Source organism: Thalassophryne amazonica, chromosome 15 (genome assembly GCF_902500255.1).
Source record: "Thalassophryne amazonica chromosome 15, fThaAma1.1, whole genome shotgun sequence".
NCBI lineage: Eukaryota > Metazoa > Chordata > Actinopteri > Batrachoidiformes > Batrachoididae > Thalassophryne > Thalassophryne amazonica.
In genome coordinates, this window is record NC_047117.1 from 23,483,650 (window position 1) to 23,502,654 (window position 19,005).

The 19,005-nt window shown below is 44.5% G+C and overlaps 1 protein-coding gene across 1 annotated transcript in view; it reads right to left on the reverse strand.

Moving 5' to 3' along the window:
• The window catches only part of inpp4b (inositol polyphosphate-4-phosphatase type II B), a 468,720-nt gene that overhangs the window by 34,138 nt on the left and 415,577 nt on the right, over positions 1 to 19,005 (reverse strand). The window contains exons 15-16 of the mRNA XM_034187536.1: positions 18,017 to 18,189; positions 12,382 to 12,505 (exon numbers count right to left, since the gene is read on the reverse strand). Of these exons, the coding sequence (XP_034043427.1) occupies positions 12,382 to 12,505; positions 18,017 to 18,189 (297 nt within the window). The remainder of the gene's footprint in view (positions 1 to 12,381; positions 12,506 to 18,016; positions 18,190 to 19,005) is intronic.

Here is a 19,005-nt window from a genome sequence, read left to right on the forward strand (position 1 = left end):
TGATATCATTAAAGGAGAGCAAAGGTCCAAGTCTTTAGGGTCCTGGTGGCTCCTGTCTTTATGTATGGTTGATAGACTTGGACCTTAACCAGCTGTCTTTGATACTTGGTCCCTTCAGAGAGTCACTGAGTACCACTGGAATGACTGTTCAGGAGACATACATGGGGCATACCAATTGTATTGTGAGGGAACATCAGTTCCGACGTGTTGTCCATGTGGCGCATTTCTCTGGGCATGATCCAGCATGCAGGTGCCTCAATGTTGAGGACCCCTGCAACTGGAAAAAGGCCAATGAGAAACACAATAGTTGGCTATTTTCTAAAGGTTCCTGATTGTCTGCCTGGGTGGTTGACATCCAGGACCCAAGGTGGCTCCATAGTATGGTGGATGCAGCAAGGCGTGATACCAGTGCATGCTCCCTGACCTGACCTCTCATTTCGCATGTTAAAAGATGCCAACATGCCCTAACAATTGGGCATCAACTGTATGCATCAGAACTCTAAACTTCAGAGCGGAATACACAGCAGACTGTACAGAGTTATGTTTGGAAGTTCTGTGGATCCACCTGACTCACTGACAGGCCGACTCCTTTAATCCTATACTTGCTCTGCTAACTGACTATGACCACTTGTTCTTCAGATATAGCATCAGATCTGTAGAAGCAAGCTCAGAAATAAACACAGATGAACACTCCATGTAAGTTTTTAGTCAGCACTTGGGTTGTGCAATCGATGCCTTTATGCAGAGTCCACATGCTCTCTGCATGGATGGATGAAATAAAGCAAACAGGATTTTGGCATCCTTTAGCTCTGAACAGTTGTTTTCATGCCAGCGTGGTCACGTACCGCCTGACTGAAGACCACGTCTCTCCTCTGCTGGAGGAGAAAACCCTGTGGAATACTGCAGGCTGCCTCCTGCAGGAGCACAAACGTCATGGCTCTCTTAGCCTTCTCCACCACCTCCGTCACACACTCCTTTAGTCTGGACACCAGAGGGCACAGCTGCTCCCTCCAGTCGCCTGGGGAAAAAGACAGGAGGGAGCAGAGAGGGGAGTGAGAGGAGAAGTGGCACACAGAGATGGAATGCTGTTCAACAGGAGGTGTTTGGAGCAAAGATGAGACGCAGCAATGAAACCGGTCCAGCCATTGTTTTTAGATGATAGGGAGGAATGATAAGCGTAAACTGTCTGTGAAGGCCAACAAATTCCTCGTTGTTTACTACAAAGTTCAACACAAAATGCAAAACCCTGTGTGACTATAATTTGAACGTTTGCAATTAATAGCACCTGTCTGCAGCATGTTTAAGACAAGCTAGTTAGTGTCAGCACTTGTTTGGGGCCAGTGTGCAGGTTTATAATGTTGATTAACAGAAATGAGTGCAGCATTCAAAACCATCTGTTCACTAACAAGCATAATTATCTGCAGCAATGAATTGATGGGTTTTCATAAACTAAGAATGAGCCCTTCATATGTACAGGTGCGAGCCCCCTCATGATGGCCACCATGTTGCATCGTCATGTTGAGTCATTAGCCCAAAAGGGACATACTGTACATTACAACCTCAGTTTTAGAACGGCTCTGTTTACAAACAAATCGGTTGAGTAACTTTTTTTTTTTTTTAAAGAAAAATGCATCAATTTTCAAACTAAGTCTTGGTGCACAAACACATCCGCTGCAGTAGGTGGTTGGTAGTGCACCTTGTTGGGTTGCAATCTGCCAATAAACTTGAAAGAAGAAGAAGCGTTATTTTTGTTTTGTGTTGGGTGTTTATTAAATCATATTTTTGGGGACTGTGATGTGGTTCTCCTAAGGGTTTACTTTGTTGTGGACATTAAAAGTTATGAGCTACGGATTTTTTTTCCAGAAATCATACATTAAGTGGAAACTACCGACAGCTGCTAAAAATGCTAATGCTGTTAGCATGCAACATTAAATCCGAGTTTCACTGCAACGTCTGGAATAATCTGGCTTGTTGTGCCGTGAAACTTCCTAATGGACAGTAACATCCATCCGCGTACGCCATCAAGTCTTTTGTGTACAGGTAAGGTCAAATTAAATAGTCTATTTTATTATAATGAATGTACAGTATTTTGTATAAGATACTATGCATATTTTCTGTTTTTTGTCTGCTGTTTATGCATGAAATGCTGTTAAAAAACAAGTGTTCTTTTTGGAGCATGAACAGATTAATCCATTTTACATTGTTTCTTATAGGAAAATTAGTTTTGGTTTAAGAACAACTCGATTCAAGAACATCATTTTGGAACCAATTAAGTTCTAAAACCGAGGTTCCACTGCGTATTCTGTCTTTCACATTTTGCAGCATGGCGGGAAAACTGATAAAAATGAAGAATCAGTGGTTTCTCCCCTATAAATGGTCGCTAGTGCACACCAGCAAATGTGAGAACTTTCACGTTTGTGAAATGGAGGATTACACAAATTGCTTATCACAAGAGATGGCAAAGGACCATGAACAAACACTAAATCCTACACAGTGTAGCTTTAACATCCAGCAACCACAAATTCATGTGCATCTGAAGTGAGACCTGCGAGTTCACAATGAGCAGAAACAGTATTCCAAAGGAATCGGCTTCAGGATGTTTATATATACACACACACACACGACATTTAAAGAGACATGTCAGGTTTGTCACTGATCCAAGCCTGGCAACACATCAACACGTTCTTGAAGTTGTGCTGAAACAGCACTGTGCATACAGCGAGACGGAATGTGGCCAGAGGGAGCTCCTTCAGCCCTGCAAGACTGCTGTGAGAATACAAATTGGACTGTAATCGCAGAGGCAGCTACCAGTGACCAACAGGACTTGTCATACTACACTCATAAATACACAGGGGATATGACCACACAGATGACCATCACTAGGTGGGCTAAACACAATAAGTTGATTAAAAACAGAGTTTTCCACACCAGCTGGAAAAAGGGGATGCTGGTGATACTGCTGCATTTCTATTATCCAAGGACAATGCATCCAGTGCTATCCAAACTGCACACTGGCAAAGAATCCCCACCTCTGTGCAGCTCGCTAAGTATACAGAGCATGTGACAAAGCATTCAGGTCATCATTTATGAATTATCGCTGCTGGACCTGACAAGATTCCTGGATGAGTTCTAGAGGACTGTGCTAAGCACATCATGGTGATACATTCATATTCAACACTTTGTCCAAACAGGCATCTGGCCCCGAGTGTTTCAAATCCAACTCAATCATACCTCTGCCAAAGAAACAGCTGTACTCAAGTTCCCACGACAACCATAACAAGAGCTGACACTCAGCGAGTACAACACCCGTACCTCACACATTTCACACAGATTCATGCAAATTCATTCTTTGTGATATCATAATATGTTGTTCTGTGAGGGTTTAACATTTGATCAACATTGTCCAAAATGGAACAACTTTCTCCATCCACCATGAATAATCCATCTTGGCTAAAAAAAACAGTTATATCCTTGACTTTGACCTTTTAAGGTCACCCAAGGTGACCAACAGAAATGTGATATTCAGATTCATATTAATGTTTAATACCAACCATAGCAGTATCCATAATTGAGTCCCCAAAATAGGCATTGAACCCAAATTTTGACACTGGCCTATGGTGTTGAGCTGTTAAAGTTGCCAATCCACAGTCATTCAACCAAATTTGAACCTAAATGGATGAAAACTCCGAGTTATTTTGTCTACACATGGACACATGAGAAAGAAAGAAAATACCCCCTCATGTGCTACCACTGTGCAAGGATGCAAGTAAGTGTTTGAGGCATGTTTGTATAAACTTATATAATTGTTCTACTGAGGATGCTAGATCCCTGACTTGCTTCAAGACATTTTCACACTTGCAAAATAGAGATTCATATACAATACTAGTCATTTTACACAATATTCAATGCCAACTTCCTTGCCTTTGCAGATATGAAAATTTTAACACCACTGTGAGCCATCTATGCAGGGCCCCAGCATGTCCAGGTGGAACCTTCTGTGGTCCCATAAAACATGCAAATATTAACATAATAATGCACACAAAATTTAACAATATCCACAGTGCAACTTTAACATGGAACCAGTGAGAATTACTGCATTGTTCTTAATAAATGACCCATGCTCTTTGTTGGAAATACATCTTTAACAAACAAAACAGTTATTGTATATTCAGTATTTAGACTCTTACATGTCCTATACATCTGCAACAGTAGGTGTTGCTCTATACCCATGAAACAAGTACATCTCCCAGGGCTTGAATTAACCCACACCTCTAACATGCTCTCAATGCTGCATAAGGGTGATTCTTAGACTACGGGCACTTATTATGTCCTTTGATCATATTGTATGAAAAACAGAAAAAAGGGGAAATTTCACACTTTTATAGTTATCTTTACAATGAAAGTGTGTTAAGAAATTTGTTCTAGTAGTCTATGATGACCTTTTCACCTTTTTTTAGCATCATTATATGCAAATATTGCCGTTTTGTGCTTGTCTCACACCCAGACTTTTGATCTTCAATGATAAAAATGAATGGTAAAGAAACTTTTTTTCTAATGTTTTAAAATATCTCTGAATAAAATATCAGTAAAATAATCAAAACATAATTGGCGTATTCAATGTCATACAACTGTTGTGATTTTTTTTAAACAAAATGTAGTTGTCCCACACTATTGCCGTAATTTCCACCACAACACTGTAATGTCCCTTTAAGCAGTTTGTATGAAAGATTGTTTGTGTAGTTTCTATGGAGATAAACAGTGACATCAGAGCACATGTATATAGTGCCAAATCACAACAAACAGTTGCCCCAAGGTGCTTTATATTGTAAGGTAATGGTGTGGTGGAAATTACATTTACAAGGCCAATAGTGCCTGTAGTTAAAGAATCACCCATAAAGGAGAAACACTGATCATTTGGAAAAGAGTGTGACTCAAAAGTCTGGTAAGTTAATCAGCAACTGAGAAGTCGTGACGATAACTTTAAGCTCATGGTTATGAATGTAGCAGAGTCATCACACAACATTCAAGCAGCGAAGAAATTGGTTTTGAGAGTTTAAGATTAGAAGCTGGCAAGTCCAGTGAGACCATCTTAGAAATGCTGCCAGTCAGAAAAAATAGCTGTGGTCCTTAAAGTGGCAGTGTGTCAGTGTGTGGCTAAAAAAAAGGGGCTGCCCATAAAATGTGCTTTTACACAATTATTTTCAAATAAACACATTTTCTTTTTAAGAAAACGAGCTCTAGTCTTCAAAAACAATTTTTCCAAAAATATGTCTTGGAAAAGGGGGTTCATTGTACAATCAGGGTATTCATATTCTGAATAGTGTGGTGTATTAACTCAGGAAATAAGATTACTTTTAACTCTATGTGTGTGAAATATCACCAAAGATTTTGCTGTGTAGCTTTTATTGTGTACAGAACAAATGAGACGGTAATGGAATTCAGAAGCACATCAGTGCTTCTGTGATCAAGTTTGTTTGGGTAGAGCTGGGAAATGTTAAGCATTTTCTAACTGTACTGTAATGTAGTTTGGTTTAGTCTTTTGGCTATCAGACCTCCAGTACCTCAGTTGCTTGAGGCATCAGGCCTCTGAATAAGCAACACATGTATGAGCACTTTGCGCAGATGTTTATGAATTGACTAAACTCTCTTTTTGAAAAAGTATTTTACATATTTGAACATTTATGTTTTTCATGTTTTTGTTGGGATAGTGTAGTGACACGGACCCACAACAGGGGGCGTAAATGAACGGACAATGGAGGAAGTCAAATATGAACACTTTACTGTTGTGAATAGCACAACTCAACACAGCAGATTACAGAATAGGTGCAAAAATCAATTAACAAAGGTGTCGTGTGGGCAGGCTCGAGGATAGAAGACGTCTGTCCTGAGAAGAACCGAACCACACGATTTCCTCCGCCACCAAACCTGGAAAATACTGGACCCGCCAAGTTCCGAGTCCCCAGGTGGCCACCGTCTCCGCGTGTCGGATCTGGTACTGCTGGCGAGGAACAGAAACAATCAGATGTGGGTGTGTGAACACCCAGTAACACTTATGGTGGCTATTCCACCTCCACCTCTAACACAGTAAGAGACTGAGGGCTACTTAGTTGGACGTGCGTCACTCGTCACGTATCCCCACACTTAGCGTCCGTTTCAGTAGGCTCCTCAGGAACTCCTGCAACAACTCAGAGAATTACGTATTCGTTAGAACAACAACGGCTGAGAGTATTACCTCCGTAGGTAGATGATATCTCAGCAACAAGGTGGAGATGACGTCCGGTCTTTATGGAGTGAGATGATGTAGTGTAGATGGGTGACAGCTGTCAAGAGATAATGAGTGACAGCCGTCACCCCCGGCTGTGTCCATGGCGGCAGCGCCCTCTCGTGCCTGAAGCCCGCACTTCAGGCAGGGCGCCCTCTGGTGGTGGGCCCACAGTACCTCCTCTTCTGGCGGCCCACACAACAGGACCCCCCCCTCAACAGGCGCCTCCTGGCGCCCGACCAGGCTTGTCCGGGTGGTGGCGGTAGAAATCAGCCAGGAGGGCCGGATCCAGGATGAAGCTCCTCTTCACCCAGGAGCATTCTTCGGGTCCATACCCCTCCCAGTCCACCAAGTACTGGAACCCCCGGCCCATCCGACGGCCATCCAGGAGCCGGCGCACCGTCCAAGCCTGCTCCCCGTCGATGATCCGGGCAGGAGGCGGCGCCGGTCCGGGAGCACAGAGGGGTGAGGTGTGGTGAGGTTTGATCCTTGACACATGAAAGACCGGGTGGATCCGCAGTGAAGCCGGGAGTTGGAGCTTCACTGCGGCACGACTGAGGATTTTGAGGATTTTGTAAGGTCCAATATACCTGTCCTTGAGTTCGGGGAGGCCACCTGGAGGGGGATGTCCTTCGTGGATAGCCACACCTCCTGCCCGGGCTGGTAAGCAGGGGCCGGGAATCGCCGGCGGTCTGCATGGGTCTTCGCCCTCATCCGGGCCTTCAACAAGGCAGAACAGGCGGAGTGCCACACCCGACGGCACTTCCGCAGGTGGGCCTGGGACCGAGGACCACACCGACCTCTCCCTCCACCACGGGAAACAACGGGGGCTGATACCCCAAACACACCTCAAATGGGGAGAGGCCGGTGGCAGAGGACACCTGGCTGTTATGCGCATACTCGATCCAGGCCAGATGTTCACTCCAGGCCGTCGGGTGTGCGGATGTCACACAGCGCAGGGCTTGCTCCAATTCCTGATTGGCCCATTCTGCCTGTCCACTGGTCTGCGGGTGATACCCGGACGAGAGGCTCACAGTGGCCCCCAGTTCCCGGCAGAAGCTCCTCCAGACGTGTGAGGAGAACTGGGGACCACGATCAGAGACGATGTTGGTGGGTATCCCATGCAGACGGACGATGTGGTGGACCAGGAGGTCTGCAGTCTCCTGGGCCGTGGGGAGCTTCGGGAGGGCCCACAAGTGTGCCGCCTTGGAGAACCGGTTCACTATCGTGAAGATGGTCGTCATGCCCTGGGACAGCGGGAGGCCCGTGACAAAATCCAGACCGATGTTGGGACCAGGGGCGATGAGGCACAGGAAGTGGCTGAAGAAGTCCCTGTGCCTTTCTGGTGGTCTGCCTTGCCCCTGGCACAGGTGGTGCAGGCCTGGATATATTCCCGGATGTCGGCCTCCAGGGACGCCCACCAGAAGCGCTGCCGGACCACTGCACGGTCCTTCGCACCCACCGGATGACAGGAGAGCTTAGAACCGTGACAGAAATCCAAGACAGCAGCTCTTGCCTCTGGTGGGACGTAAAGTCGGTTCTTCGGCCCAGTTCCGGGATTCGGGCTCCGTGCCAGGGCCTCCCGGACGGTCTTCTCCACGTCCCAGGTGAGGGTGGCCACGATAGTGGACTCCGGAATGATGGGCTCCGGTGGATCCGACAGCTCTGTTTTGACTTCGTCTTCGTGTACCCGGGACAAGGCATCTGATCTCTGGTTCTTGGTCCCGGGGCGATAGGTGATCCGGAAGTCGAAACGCCCGAAGAACAGTGACCAGCGGGCTTGCCTGGGGTTCAGCCGCTTGGCGGTCCTGATATACTCAGGTTCCGATGGTCAGTGAAAACCGTGAAAGGCACAGCCGCTCCCTCCAACAGGTGTCTCCACTCCTCAAGAGCCTCTTTCACCACAAGGAGTTCTCGGTTGCTGAAGTCATAGTTCCGTTCTGCCGGGGTCAACCTGCGGGGAAAAATAGGCACACGGATGAAGAACCTTATCGGTCTCTCCGCTCTGGGATAGCATGGCTCCTATCCCTGAGTCAGAGGCGTCCACTTCAACCACAAACTGGCGGCTAGGATCGGGCTGCACCAGAACGGGTGCAGTCGAAAAACCGCCGTTTCAACTCCTTGAATGCGGGCACCGCACCGATCCGACCAGGTGAAGGGGACTTTCGGAGAGGTCAGGACTGTCAGGGGGTAACTACCTGACTATAGCCCTTAATGAACCTCCTGTAGAAATTTGCGAAGCCGAGGAACTGTTGCAGCTTCCTACGGCTTGTTGGTTTAGCCAATCTCTCACCGCCGCAACCTTGGCCGGATCAGGGGCGACGGAGTTGGAGGAGATGATAAACCCAGGAAGGACAATGTAGTGCGGTGGAACTCGCAAGTCTCGCCTTTCACAAACAGCCGGTTCTCCAACAACCGCTGCAGGACCTGACGTACATGTCGGACATGAGTCTCAGGGTCCGGAGAAAGATAAGAATATCGTCCAGATATACGAAGACGAATCAGTGCAGGAAGTCCCGCAAGACGTCATTAACAAAAGCTTGGAACATCGCGGGGGAGTTAGTGAGGCCGAACGGCATGACCAGGTACTCAAAGTGACCTAAAGGGGTGTTAAATGCCGTCTTCCACTCGTCTCCCTTCGGACCCGAACCAGGTGGTATGAATTTCTAAGGTCCAATTTTGTAAAGATCTTGGCTCCATGCAGGGGGGTGAACACCGAATCTAATAAGGGCAACGGGTATCGGTTGTGAACCGTGATCTCGTTCAGCCCCCTGTAATCAATGCATGGATGAAGTCCGCCATCTTTCTTGCCCACAAAAAAGAAACCTGCTCCCATCGGGGAGGTGGAATTCCGGATCAGCCCGGCAGCTAAGGAGTCCCGGATGTAGGTCTCCATTGATTCGCGCTCAGGTCGTGAGAGGTTGTACAGCCTGCTGGACGGGAACTCCACGCCTAGAATCAAATCAATGGCGCAATCGTACGGACAGTGCGGGGGAAGGGTGAGTGCCAGATCCTTGCTGAAAACGTCAACAAGATTGTGGTACTCAACCGGCACCGTTGACAGATTGGGAGGGATTTTGACCTCCTCCTTAGCCTGTGAACCGGGAGGAACCGAGGATCCTAAACACACCCGATGGCAGGTCTCGCTCCACTGCACCACTACCCCGGATGGCCAATCAATCTGGGGATTGTGCTTTAACATCCACGGGAACCCCAAAATCAAGCAGGAGGTAGAAGGAGTCACAAATAACTCAATCTCCTCCCGGTGATTGCCAGACACCACCAGAGTTACTGGTAGTGTCTGTGTGTGATCAAAGGGAGAAGGGTGCCATCTAGTGCCCGCACCTGCAATGGCGAAGGGAGCGCCACCAGAGGGAGCCCTACCTCCCTGGCCCATCTGCTGTCTAGCAGATTCCCTTCTGACCCCGTGTCCACCAGTGCTGGGGCCTGAAGGGTTAAATCCCCGCTAAGGATTGTAACTGGGAGTCGTGTGGAAATATGTGTGTGTCCCACGTGAATTTCTTGGCCCACCCTAAGCCCAGTTTCTAGGGGCGGGCGTTGGTGTTTAACTGCTCGGGGCAGTCTCTCTATATCAAAGTTGAGTGGAGTTTCTTAAAACCACTCGAGCACGACGACATCAATTCCGTGAATCAGAGAGAGAGAGAGAGAGAGAGAGAGAGAGAGAGAAGAGAGAGAGAGAGAGAAGAGAGAGAGAGAGAGAGAGGAGAGAGACTCAGACTCCAGCTGGAACGGTCCTCTGTGTCTCTGTCTCTCTTTGGACCATTTAAATTGAGAAACTGTGTTGGAGCGGATAAGGCAGCAATACCTATTGTGTTATAGAATGTAACATGGGAAGCATAAGATTGAATTCCAAAAAAAAAAAAAAAAAGTCATTTTCCAATGGACTTGAAATAAATAATTAATAGGTTTCTCTTAAATAAATGTTTGTATAGTATGTTTACAGTGTCAAAGGATCGTAAAATGTAAGTTCAGTTTGGTTTACATGATGTTGTATTCATTCCAGTTGGTTACAGACAAAGGATGAAGAAAATTTTTTGTATAAATGTGTTTATTTTACTGTACATATTTGCAATTATACATATACTCCACAAATATGCATAAAAAATGAAAATGTAAACTTTAATTGGTTTCCATTGTGTTATATTTTTTCCAGTTTCTTCTGGAGGAAAATGGAAGAAACTGGTATCTTTCAGAAGAAACCCAACCCTGCATTAAATATAACTTCAATTTTAATCATTGAATTAGAAATACAAAGAATAAAAGTAAAAACAAAACTCCTGCGAAAACCCATAAACGGGTTGTAGAAACCAGTGAGCTGGGTGGTTTTGTTGGTCAGGAAAGATTTACTAACCTTGACTTTGCAGACCATGCTGTGATATTTGCGGAGTCAGTGGATACCCTGAAGCTGAGTGAGGAATCAAATTGCCTGGATTTGTGATTGATTGATTTATGAAGATCCAGGCTTTTAATGATTTCCTGGACTCAGCCACCACAAATGTATCTACTGAAAGTGTGGAACTTATAGAGAGATTCATTCATTTCGGCAGACTCTGGGTCCTCGGCCTTTGCGGATGAGAGATGCCTTGGAAGAAAGAGCTTATTGCTGTGATCCCTGCTGGTTTGCTGCCTGTTTGCGCTGTCTGTCTGTCTGTCTCTCTTCCTGACCTCATCAGTGGAGCTGTATTGTGAACACCTGTGGTGGCTCACCACCTGCAGCCAATTATCTTGGCAGTATATAAGTCCTGGTCTTTCAACCCATCCTTGCCAGAGAATTCAGTCTCCTGTAGTGGTAAATCTCATGACATTAACCTGTGTTCTTTGTGGACTATTTTTGCACCTTCTGGCCTGTGTTTTTGTGGTTAACTGTGCTTTTGTTTCTGTCTCCAGATTCTCCTCCACCACTGCAGCTCCACTGGATTATGTGGCTGTGATTGGAGAACTTGTGCATAGTGCATGTTTTGCATTTTTTATTACCAGTTATACAGCTTCATGATGAAGTGGTACAGAGTGTCAGGATTTGGAATGTCATTTGGTATGTGTTCTGTTTTATTTTGTGATCTGTCTGTTCTCTGGTTGTTTCTTTCTGCTTGGGTTTCTCTGTCTCTTTCTCTCTTGTATCTCTCTTGGTGCTTGGTGGTAGGCATTTCCCCGTGTCTAACCACACCCTGGTTCTGGAAGCTTCTTCTCACACCTGTTCTTTGCAGCTTTGCAGCTCATCACCTGGGTGTATTTAAGACTCACAGTGTGCTCTTGTCCCTCGTCAGATCCATGTGCCTTGTTGCCAGCTTTTTCTTGTATTATTTTGGCCTTGCCTCGTTTTTCTGCCTCATCGTATTTGACTGCCTTACCATGTACCGACCCTAGCTAACGAACTTGGTAAATGATTTAAACCTACAGAGCTGTATGTTTGTGTCCAGCCAGCTTTAAATCACAAGCCTGATGGAGAGGAAGATTTTCTTAAAAAGACCTGAAAGTTCAGCTATAATTTGCCAGAAGGTACATCTGAGATACAAGCCTAGATGTGATGTTTTGTTTAAAGAACATCCTTGCCAGAGATTTTTATCAGTTGACTCATCAGAATGCTGATGCAAATCCCTCTGTCCAGTCCATGGACATTACTAGTCATGCAGGAATAATTGATTTGTACAACACTATTTGATCCCAACAATGCCCAACAGTTTGACTCTTCTCTAAAGTGCAACAAAGCTGCATTCTCTTTTTCAAATGATAATTTTGCTGATCAATCCACACATCTCCTTTTCATATGTACCAAAAAATTCATCAAACCTCACAGAGGCCAGTGATCATGCCACTCGAATCGGTGCAGGCGTATAGAAGCGCGTGCACACAGCTCGGTTGCACTCCTGTCTTAAGTACTGATCTAATACATAGCCGTCCTTTCATCCTGAGTGAAAACAAGAAAAGCTCCAGTAATGAAGCCTTCAGTCCAGAAAGCACCACTGTGACTCATTTCCTGATTGTAGCTCACCAGTCAAGTCTGACTCATTTCAGGAAGCATCAGCCATTGTGGTTTTTCAGTTAAAATGAAGAGTTAGTTGGCGAGTCAGCGACAGGTTTGAGTTGACAGATTTACTCACTGTAGGTGCTGAGCAGGCTCTCAAACTGGGCCACCAGGCCGACCAGGTGCAGCTGCCTCAGGAAGCCTTTGTCCTCCATTCCAGCATACAGCCTCATGACAAAACCACAGGCTAAGGCTGCCAGCTGTGTACGCACACACACACACACACACACACACACACACACACCCACACACACACACACACACACACACACCACACACACACACACACACCACACACACACAATGGATTTCAATAATCAGTTCAATGAAGTTGTGTTTGGCACAAGGAGGATACAGTCTTTAGGGCAGGCCATCCACCACATATAAGGGTGATTCTTAGACTACGGGCACTTATTATGTCCTTTGATCATATTGTATGAAAAACATAAAGGGAAAATTTCACACTTTTATAGTTATCTTTACAATGAAAGTGTGTTAAGAAATTTGTTCTAGTAGTCTAGATGACCTTTTCACCTTTTTTCAGCATCATTATATGCAAATATTGCCGTTTTGTGCTTGTCCCACACCAGACTTTGATCTTCAATGATAAAAATGAATGGTAAAGAACATTTTTTCTAAATGTTTTAAAAATATCTCTGAATAAAATATCAGTAATATAATCAAACATAATTGGGGTATTCAATGTCATACAACTGTTGTGATTTTTTTTGTAAACAAAATGTAGTTGTTCCACACTATTGCTGTAATTTCCACCACAACATTGTAATGTCCCTTATAAACAGTTTGTATGCAAGATTGTTTGGGTAGTTTCTAATGGAGATAAACAGTGACATCAGAGCACATGTATATAGCGCCAAATCACAACAAACAGTTGCCCCAGGCGCTTTATATTGTAAGGCAATGGTGTGGTGGAAATTACATTTACAAGGCCAATAGTGCCTGTAGTTAAAGAATCACCCATAAACCATCAGTGGGGACTCATACTCACTGTGTCTGGTCCTGTCCTAAAATTCAAGTAAACTAGATGAATATCATGCAAGATATGAGATAATATTTGGGGTGGCCTTAGCATGAATCCATTATCTCGCTTTTGGATCATCCAAGTCAGGATGCATCTGCTTGCACCAGCTCTGGCAGACTGTGTCATATACTCACACATGCTGCATGGAAGAATATTTTATGTCATGGATAAATGAGATGCTTGCTAAAGCAAATGGGCATAAAAGAATCACTGCTTTGCTTCAAAGGGACAGTTTGTGAAAGATCTCCAGTTTCAAACCCTTCACTGGCTTCATTACTGTTTAATATTACTCTGGATTATTTTGGACTCCACTGTTTGCACCCCGTTTTTATGAAACTGTTAGTCAGTCCTTTATTGGATCTGAGTCTTTTAGCGTTTTAATCTTTACATTTTCCATGCAAGGTGCTCCGTACACACCAGGACTACTTGAGGATTAGGACCTTGTCTAAGGGTCCTTAGTGATTATCTGTCAGGCTGTGGTTTGATCAGAGGATCCTCTGGCCTCAAGCCCAACACTTAACCACGAGACCATCACCTCCCCTAGTGGGAAGTAACGGATCGGCATCCCATCCAGGGAAGTCAGAGACTCTAGAGACAAACATGAGCACCAACGGGCATCCAGGGCACGTACAATGACTGTGTAGACCAGGGGTGGCCAAGTTCGTCCTCGAGAGCCACAGTCCTGACACTCTTAGTTGTCTCCCTGCTCCAACACACCTGAATCCAATGAAAGACTCGTTAGCAGACTTTAATGAGCCTTTCATTGGATTCAGGTGTGTTGGAGCAGGGAGACAACTAAGAATGTCAGGAATGTGGCTCTTGAGGACCGAACTTGGCCACCCCTGGTGTAGACCAATGCTGAACATTTGATTGTGTTTGATGTTGTCCGTAAAAAGAAACAAAATTTAATCATATAAAACTTAATTTTTTAATCAACATTTTTTATTTTGTTGAACATGTTTCAGTAGAGTGTTTTACACTCTGTGTGCAGCAACAGCACCAAATAGTCACAAGAAAAACACAGGATTTAGCTAAAATGGGCTTTTTTTTTGCAGCAAACTGTCAAAATCATCAGTTTCCATTGATTGTCATAGTACAGACAGTCAGAGGTGTCTGGTCCACCTTTTGGGGTTGTTTCTTGCCAGCCCAGCCCCCAGCTTCAACAGCTTCCATTTGTCTTCATTGTGTAGTGACTGACAGGTGTCACAGAACTCCTTGATGTGCTGAGCTTTTGGGCCGACTTTAATCAGCCCACAGGCAGGTTTTCAGCAAATGACAGCAGACTTTCAGAGTTTGTGAGCGTGTGATTATTAACTTAAATGAGATGGATTATTCATATTGTTTCTGGCCGTTCGGTGTATGACAGTGGCGCATTATGGTTCAAGTTAAATGTGACCCAAAAAATTCAGGCAGTGAATCACATGGGAGGTGTAGAAATAAGTGGTATATTACTTGGCGTTTAAGTTGCGTCGTCAGCAGAACGGGTCAGAGAGAGACAGAAGTGAAGACATGAAATCCACTGTGACAGAAACGACAAACAGCAAACTAAAGAAGCCCTGAGGTACACTGACAGAGTGACATGTAACGAGGAGAAGAGCAACAGGTGTGGTGATTGTGACGTAACTCAGCTGTGAGGTGAACCAGGTGACAGGACCACGCCCACACCACACACAACACTGACAGAGTTTAACATGAAACTACAGGAACCTAGAGTGACTATCACATAAATCAAACTACAATAGATGCCTAATTTAAGACTAGATCAGAGAACTAAAGCGGAACTCAAAAGTGTATAAAAGAAAGTAAAAATGACCACAAATGTACAGAAATAATTATGAGAAGACAGGACAACACAATGACAAGGGCAGCACGGTGGCTTAGTGGTTACCACTGTTGCCTCACAGGAAGAAGGTCATGGATCGATTCCCACCTGTAGCCTTTTTATGTGGCGTTTGCATGTTCTCCCTGTGTTTGCGTGGGTTTCCTCTGGGTGCTTCCTGCTTCCTCAAACTTCTAAAGCCATGCAGGTTATGTGAATTGGAACTTTAAAAATTGTCCAGGTCTCTCTTGTAAAAGAGATCTTGATCGCAGTGGGACTAGCCTGGTTAAATAAGTTAAACAAGGACAATGGTGGCTCACAGCAGTTTTCTTATTTAATCCACATTATATAAAGGATAGACGCTAGTATAAACAACAAGGATCTGCACCATAGCTGTAGGTTCTGCTGCTTAATGGAAACTATAAAGCACCGCAGAGTGCACCACCTGACCAACGTGTGTCTGGAGGAAGTGCAGAAGAGAAGATGGGAGGTAATCTCATTAGTCTGGTGGTATGCCATTAGAGGGCCTGGAATATATCTGTAAATTATTAATCACTAAATGGGAACGCTGCCGCCCAACGCATGGGGTACCTGCACATTATGGGTTGGTCTGTGCATTACAGTCCTTCAGTAATGACCATTATTTTTGCTGTGGATGCCAAATTGTTTTAGTCAAGATATGTTTTTGTATTGCTGCAAAATGTTTGGAATAAATCAGTTGCAGATTCTATCAGCAGGTGTTACAGCTTGAACGTATTTTTAGTGCATCCCCAGAAGTTGAAGGGCTTTTTCTGACATTATAACATTGGATTATTTAACCCATCTTTCTTGTATATTTGTTTTTGTTTAAAAATGCCAAGTGCTAATATGTAACAGAAAGAAGTTATCAAATGGTGCGAATGAGGAAATGAGATATGGCATCAGATCATTCTGGTTACTTGTCTATAGTATTGTAGAGTACAATGCTGTGAGAAAGTGTTGCTGCAATTTGGTATCTGGATGCGATGCTTCTGTTGCTGCAATGTGAACTATATATTGTTTGCATTTTGTTTTTTGGTGTGTGTTGCAAATCATCTATGTATGTATATGTACAATGACAATAAAGGCTGTATTCTATTCCATCTATGACAGCAGCATATGGGAACAGATGTTCATTTTGTCATTTGGAAGTGGTTCATACAATATTTTGTTCAACCCCTTGAATTAAAATGAAATGTCTATGCTACAATCACATTTAATTTATTAATTAATTTAAACATGCTATGCAGTGGTTACAGAGGAAAAACTACTAAACTATGTCACTGTCCAAACACATGGACCTGTCTGTACATTATGGTCATTGTGCCCTACCTACCCAGTCCGTAAGCAGGGCTGTGCAAACCAGGTGTCTTTATTGGTGAAAATAGGTCAAGTGATCTTGATATGGCAGATGTTGTTGTGATCTTTGCAGAATCAATGGACGCCCTGATTGCAGCACTTGAGAGGGTGAGCAAGGAATTGGAGCACTTAAGTTTGTGATTATCCTGTATAAAGACTAAGATCCAGACTTTCAGTGACTCCCTGGACTCAGCCATCAGGCGTGTGCCTGTATGCAGTAAAGGCATCAACCTTGTAGGCAGATTGGCTTTTCTCAGCTGTAATTAAATAGACTGCATTTAGAGAACACTTTTCCATCTGCATCAGAAGCTCAAAGCACTTTACAATGATGCCTCACATTCACCCATTGACACAAACATGCTCACACACCGATGTCAGGGTGCTGCCATGCAAGGCTCTCACTGCACACCGGGGACAACTAGGGGATTAAGGACCTTGCCCAAGGGTCCTTAGTGATTTTCCGGTCTGGCTGGGTTTTGAACAGAGTATCTTCTGGTCTGAATATATCTCTAATATAGCTGTGAAAGTGTAGCATTCATATCTTAGGTTTCCTTAGCTTTTGAGATCGGAAGATGTGTCGACAAGAACTTGGAGTCATGAGGCCACTAGACAGAGATGTCTAGTGATGCTGATATCATTAAAGGAGAGCAAAGGTCCAAGTCTTTAGGGTCCTGGTGGCTCCTGTCTTTATGTATGGTTGATAGACTTGGACCTTAACCAGCTGTCTTTGATACTTGGTCCCTTCAGAGAGTCACTGAGTACCACTGGAATGACTGTTCAGGAGACATACATGGGGCATACCAAGTGTATTGTGAGGGAACATCAGTTCCGACGTGTTGTCCATGTGGCGCATTTCTCTGGGCATGATCCAGCATGCAGGTGCCTCAATGTTGAGGACCCCTGCAACTGGAAAAAGGCCAATGAGAAACACAATAGTTGGCTATTTTCTAAAGGTTCCTGATTGTCTGCCTGGGTGGTTGACATCCAGGACCCAAGGTGGCTCCATAGTATGGTGGATGCAGCAAGGCGTGATACCAGTGCATGCTCCCTGACCTGACCTCTCATTTCGCATGTTAAAAGATGCCAACATGCCCTAACAATTGGGCATCAACTGTATGCATCAGAACTCTAAACTTCAGAGCGGAATACACAGCAGACTGTACAGAGTTATGTTTGGAAGTTCTGTGGATCCACCTGACTCACTGACAGGCCGACTCCTTTAATCCTATACTTGCTCTGCTAACTGACTATGACCACTTGTTCTTCAGATATAGCATCAGATCTGTAGAAGCAAGCTCAGAAATAAACACAGATGAACACTCCATGTAAGTTTTAGTCAGCACTTGGGTTGTGCAATCGATGCCTTTATGCAGAGTCCACATGCTCTCTGCATGGATGGATGAAATAAAGCAAACAGGATTTTGGCATCCTTTAGCTCTGAACAGTTGTTTTCATGCCAGCGTGGTCACGTACCGCCTGACTGAAGACCACGTCTCTCCTCTGCTGGAGGAGAAAACCCTGTGGAATACTGCAGGCTGCCTCCTGCAGGAGCACAAACGTCATGGCTCTCTTAGCCTTCTCCACCACCTCCGTCACACACTCCTTTAGTCTGGACACCAGAGGGCACAGCTGCTCCCTCCAGTCGCCTGGGGAAAAAGACAGGAGGGAGCAGAGAGGGGAGTGAGAGGAGAAGTGGCACACAGAGATGGAATGCTGTTCAACAGGAGGTGTTTGGAGCAAAGATGAGACGCAGCAATGAACCGGTCCAGCCATTGTTTTTAGATGATAGGGAGGAATGATAGCGTAAACTGTCTGTGAAGGCCAACAAATTCCTCGTTGTTTACTACAAAGTTCAACACAAAATGCAAAACCCTGTGTGACTATAATTTGAACGTTGCAATTAATAGCACCTGTCTGCAGCATGTTTAAGACAAGCTAGTTAGTGTCAGCACTTGTTTGGGGCCAGTGTGCAGGTTTATAATGTTGATTAACAGAAATGAGTGCAGCATTCAAAACCATCTGTTCACTAACAAGCATAATTATCTGCAGCAATGAATTGATGGGTTTTCATAAACTAAGAATGAGCCCTTCATATGTACAGGTGCGAGCCCCCTCATGATGGCCACCATGTTGCATCGTCATGTTGAGTCATTAGCCCAAAAGGGACATACTGTACATTACAACCTCAGTTTTAGAACGGCTCTGTTTACAAACACAATCGGTTGAGTAACTTTTTTTTTTTTTAAAGAAAATGCATCAATTTTCAAACTAAGTCTTGGTGCACAAACACATCCGCTGCAGTAGGTGGTTGGTAGTGCACCTTGTTGGGTTGCAATCTGCCAATAAACTTGAAAGAAGAAGAAGCGTTATTTTGTTTTGTGTTGGGTGTTTATTAAATCATATTTTTGGGGACTGTGATGTGGTTCTCCTAAGGGTTTACTTTGTTGTGGACATTAAAAGTT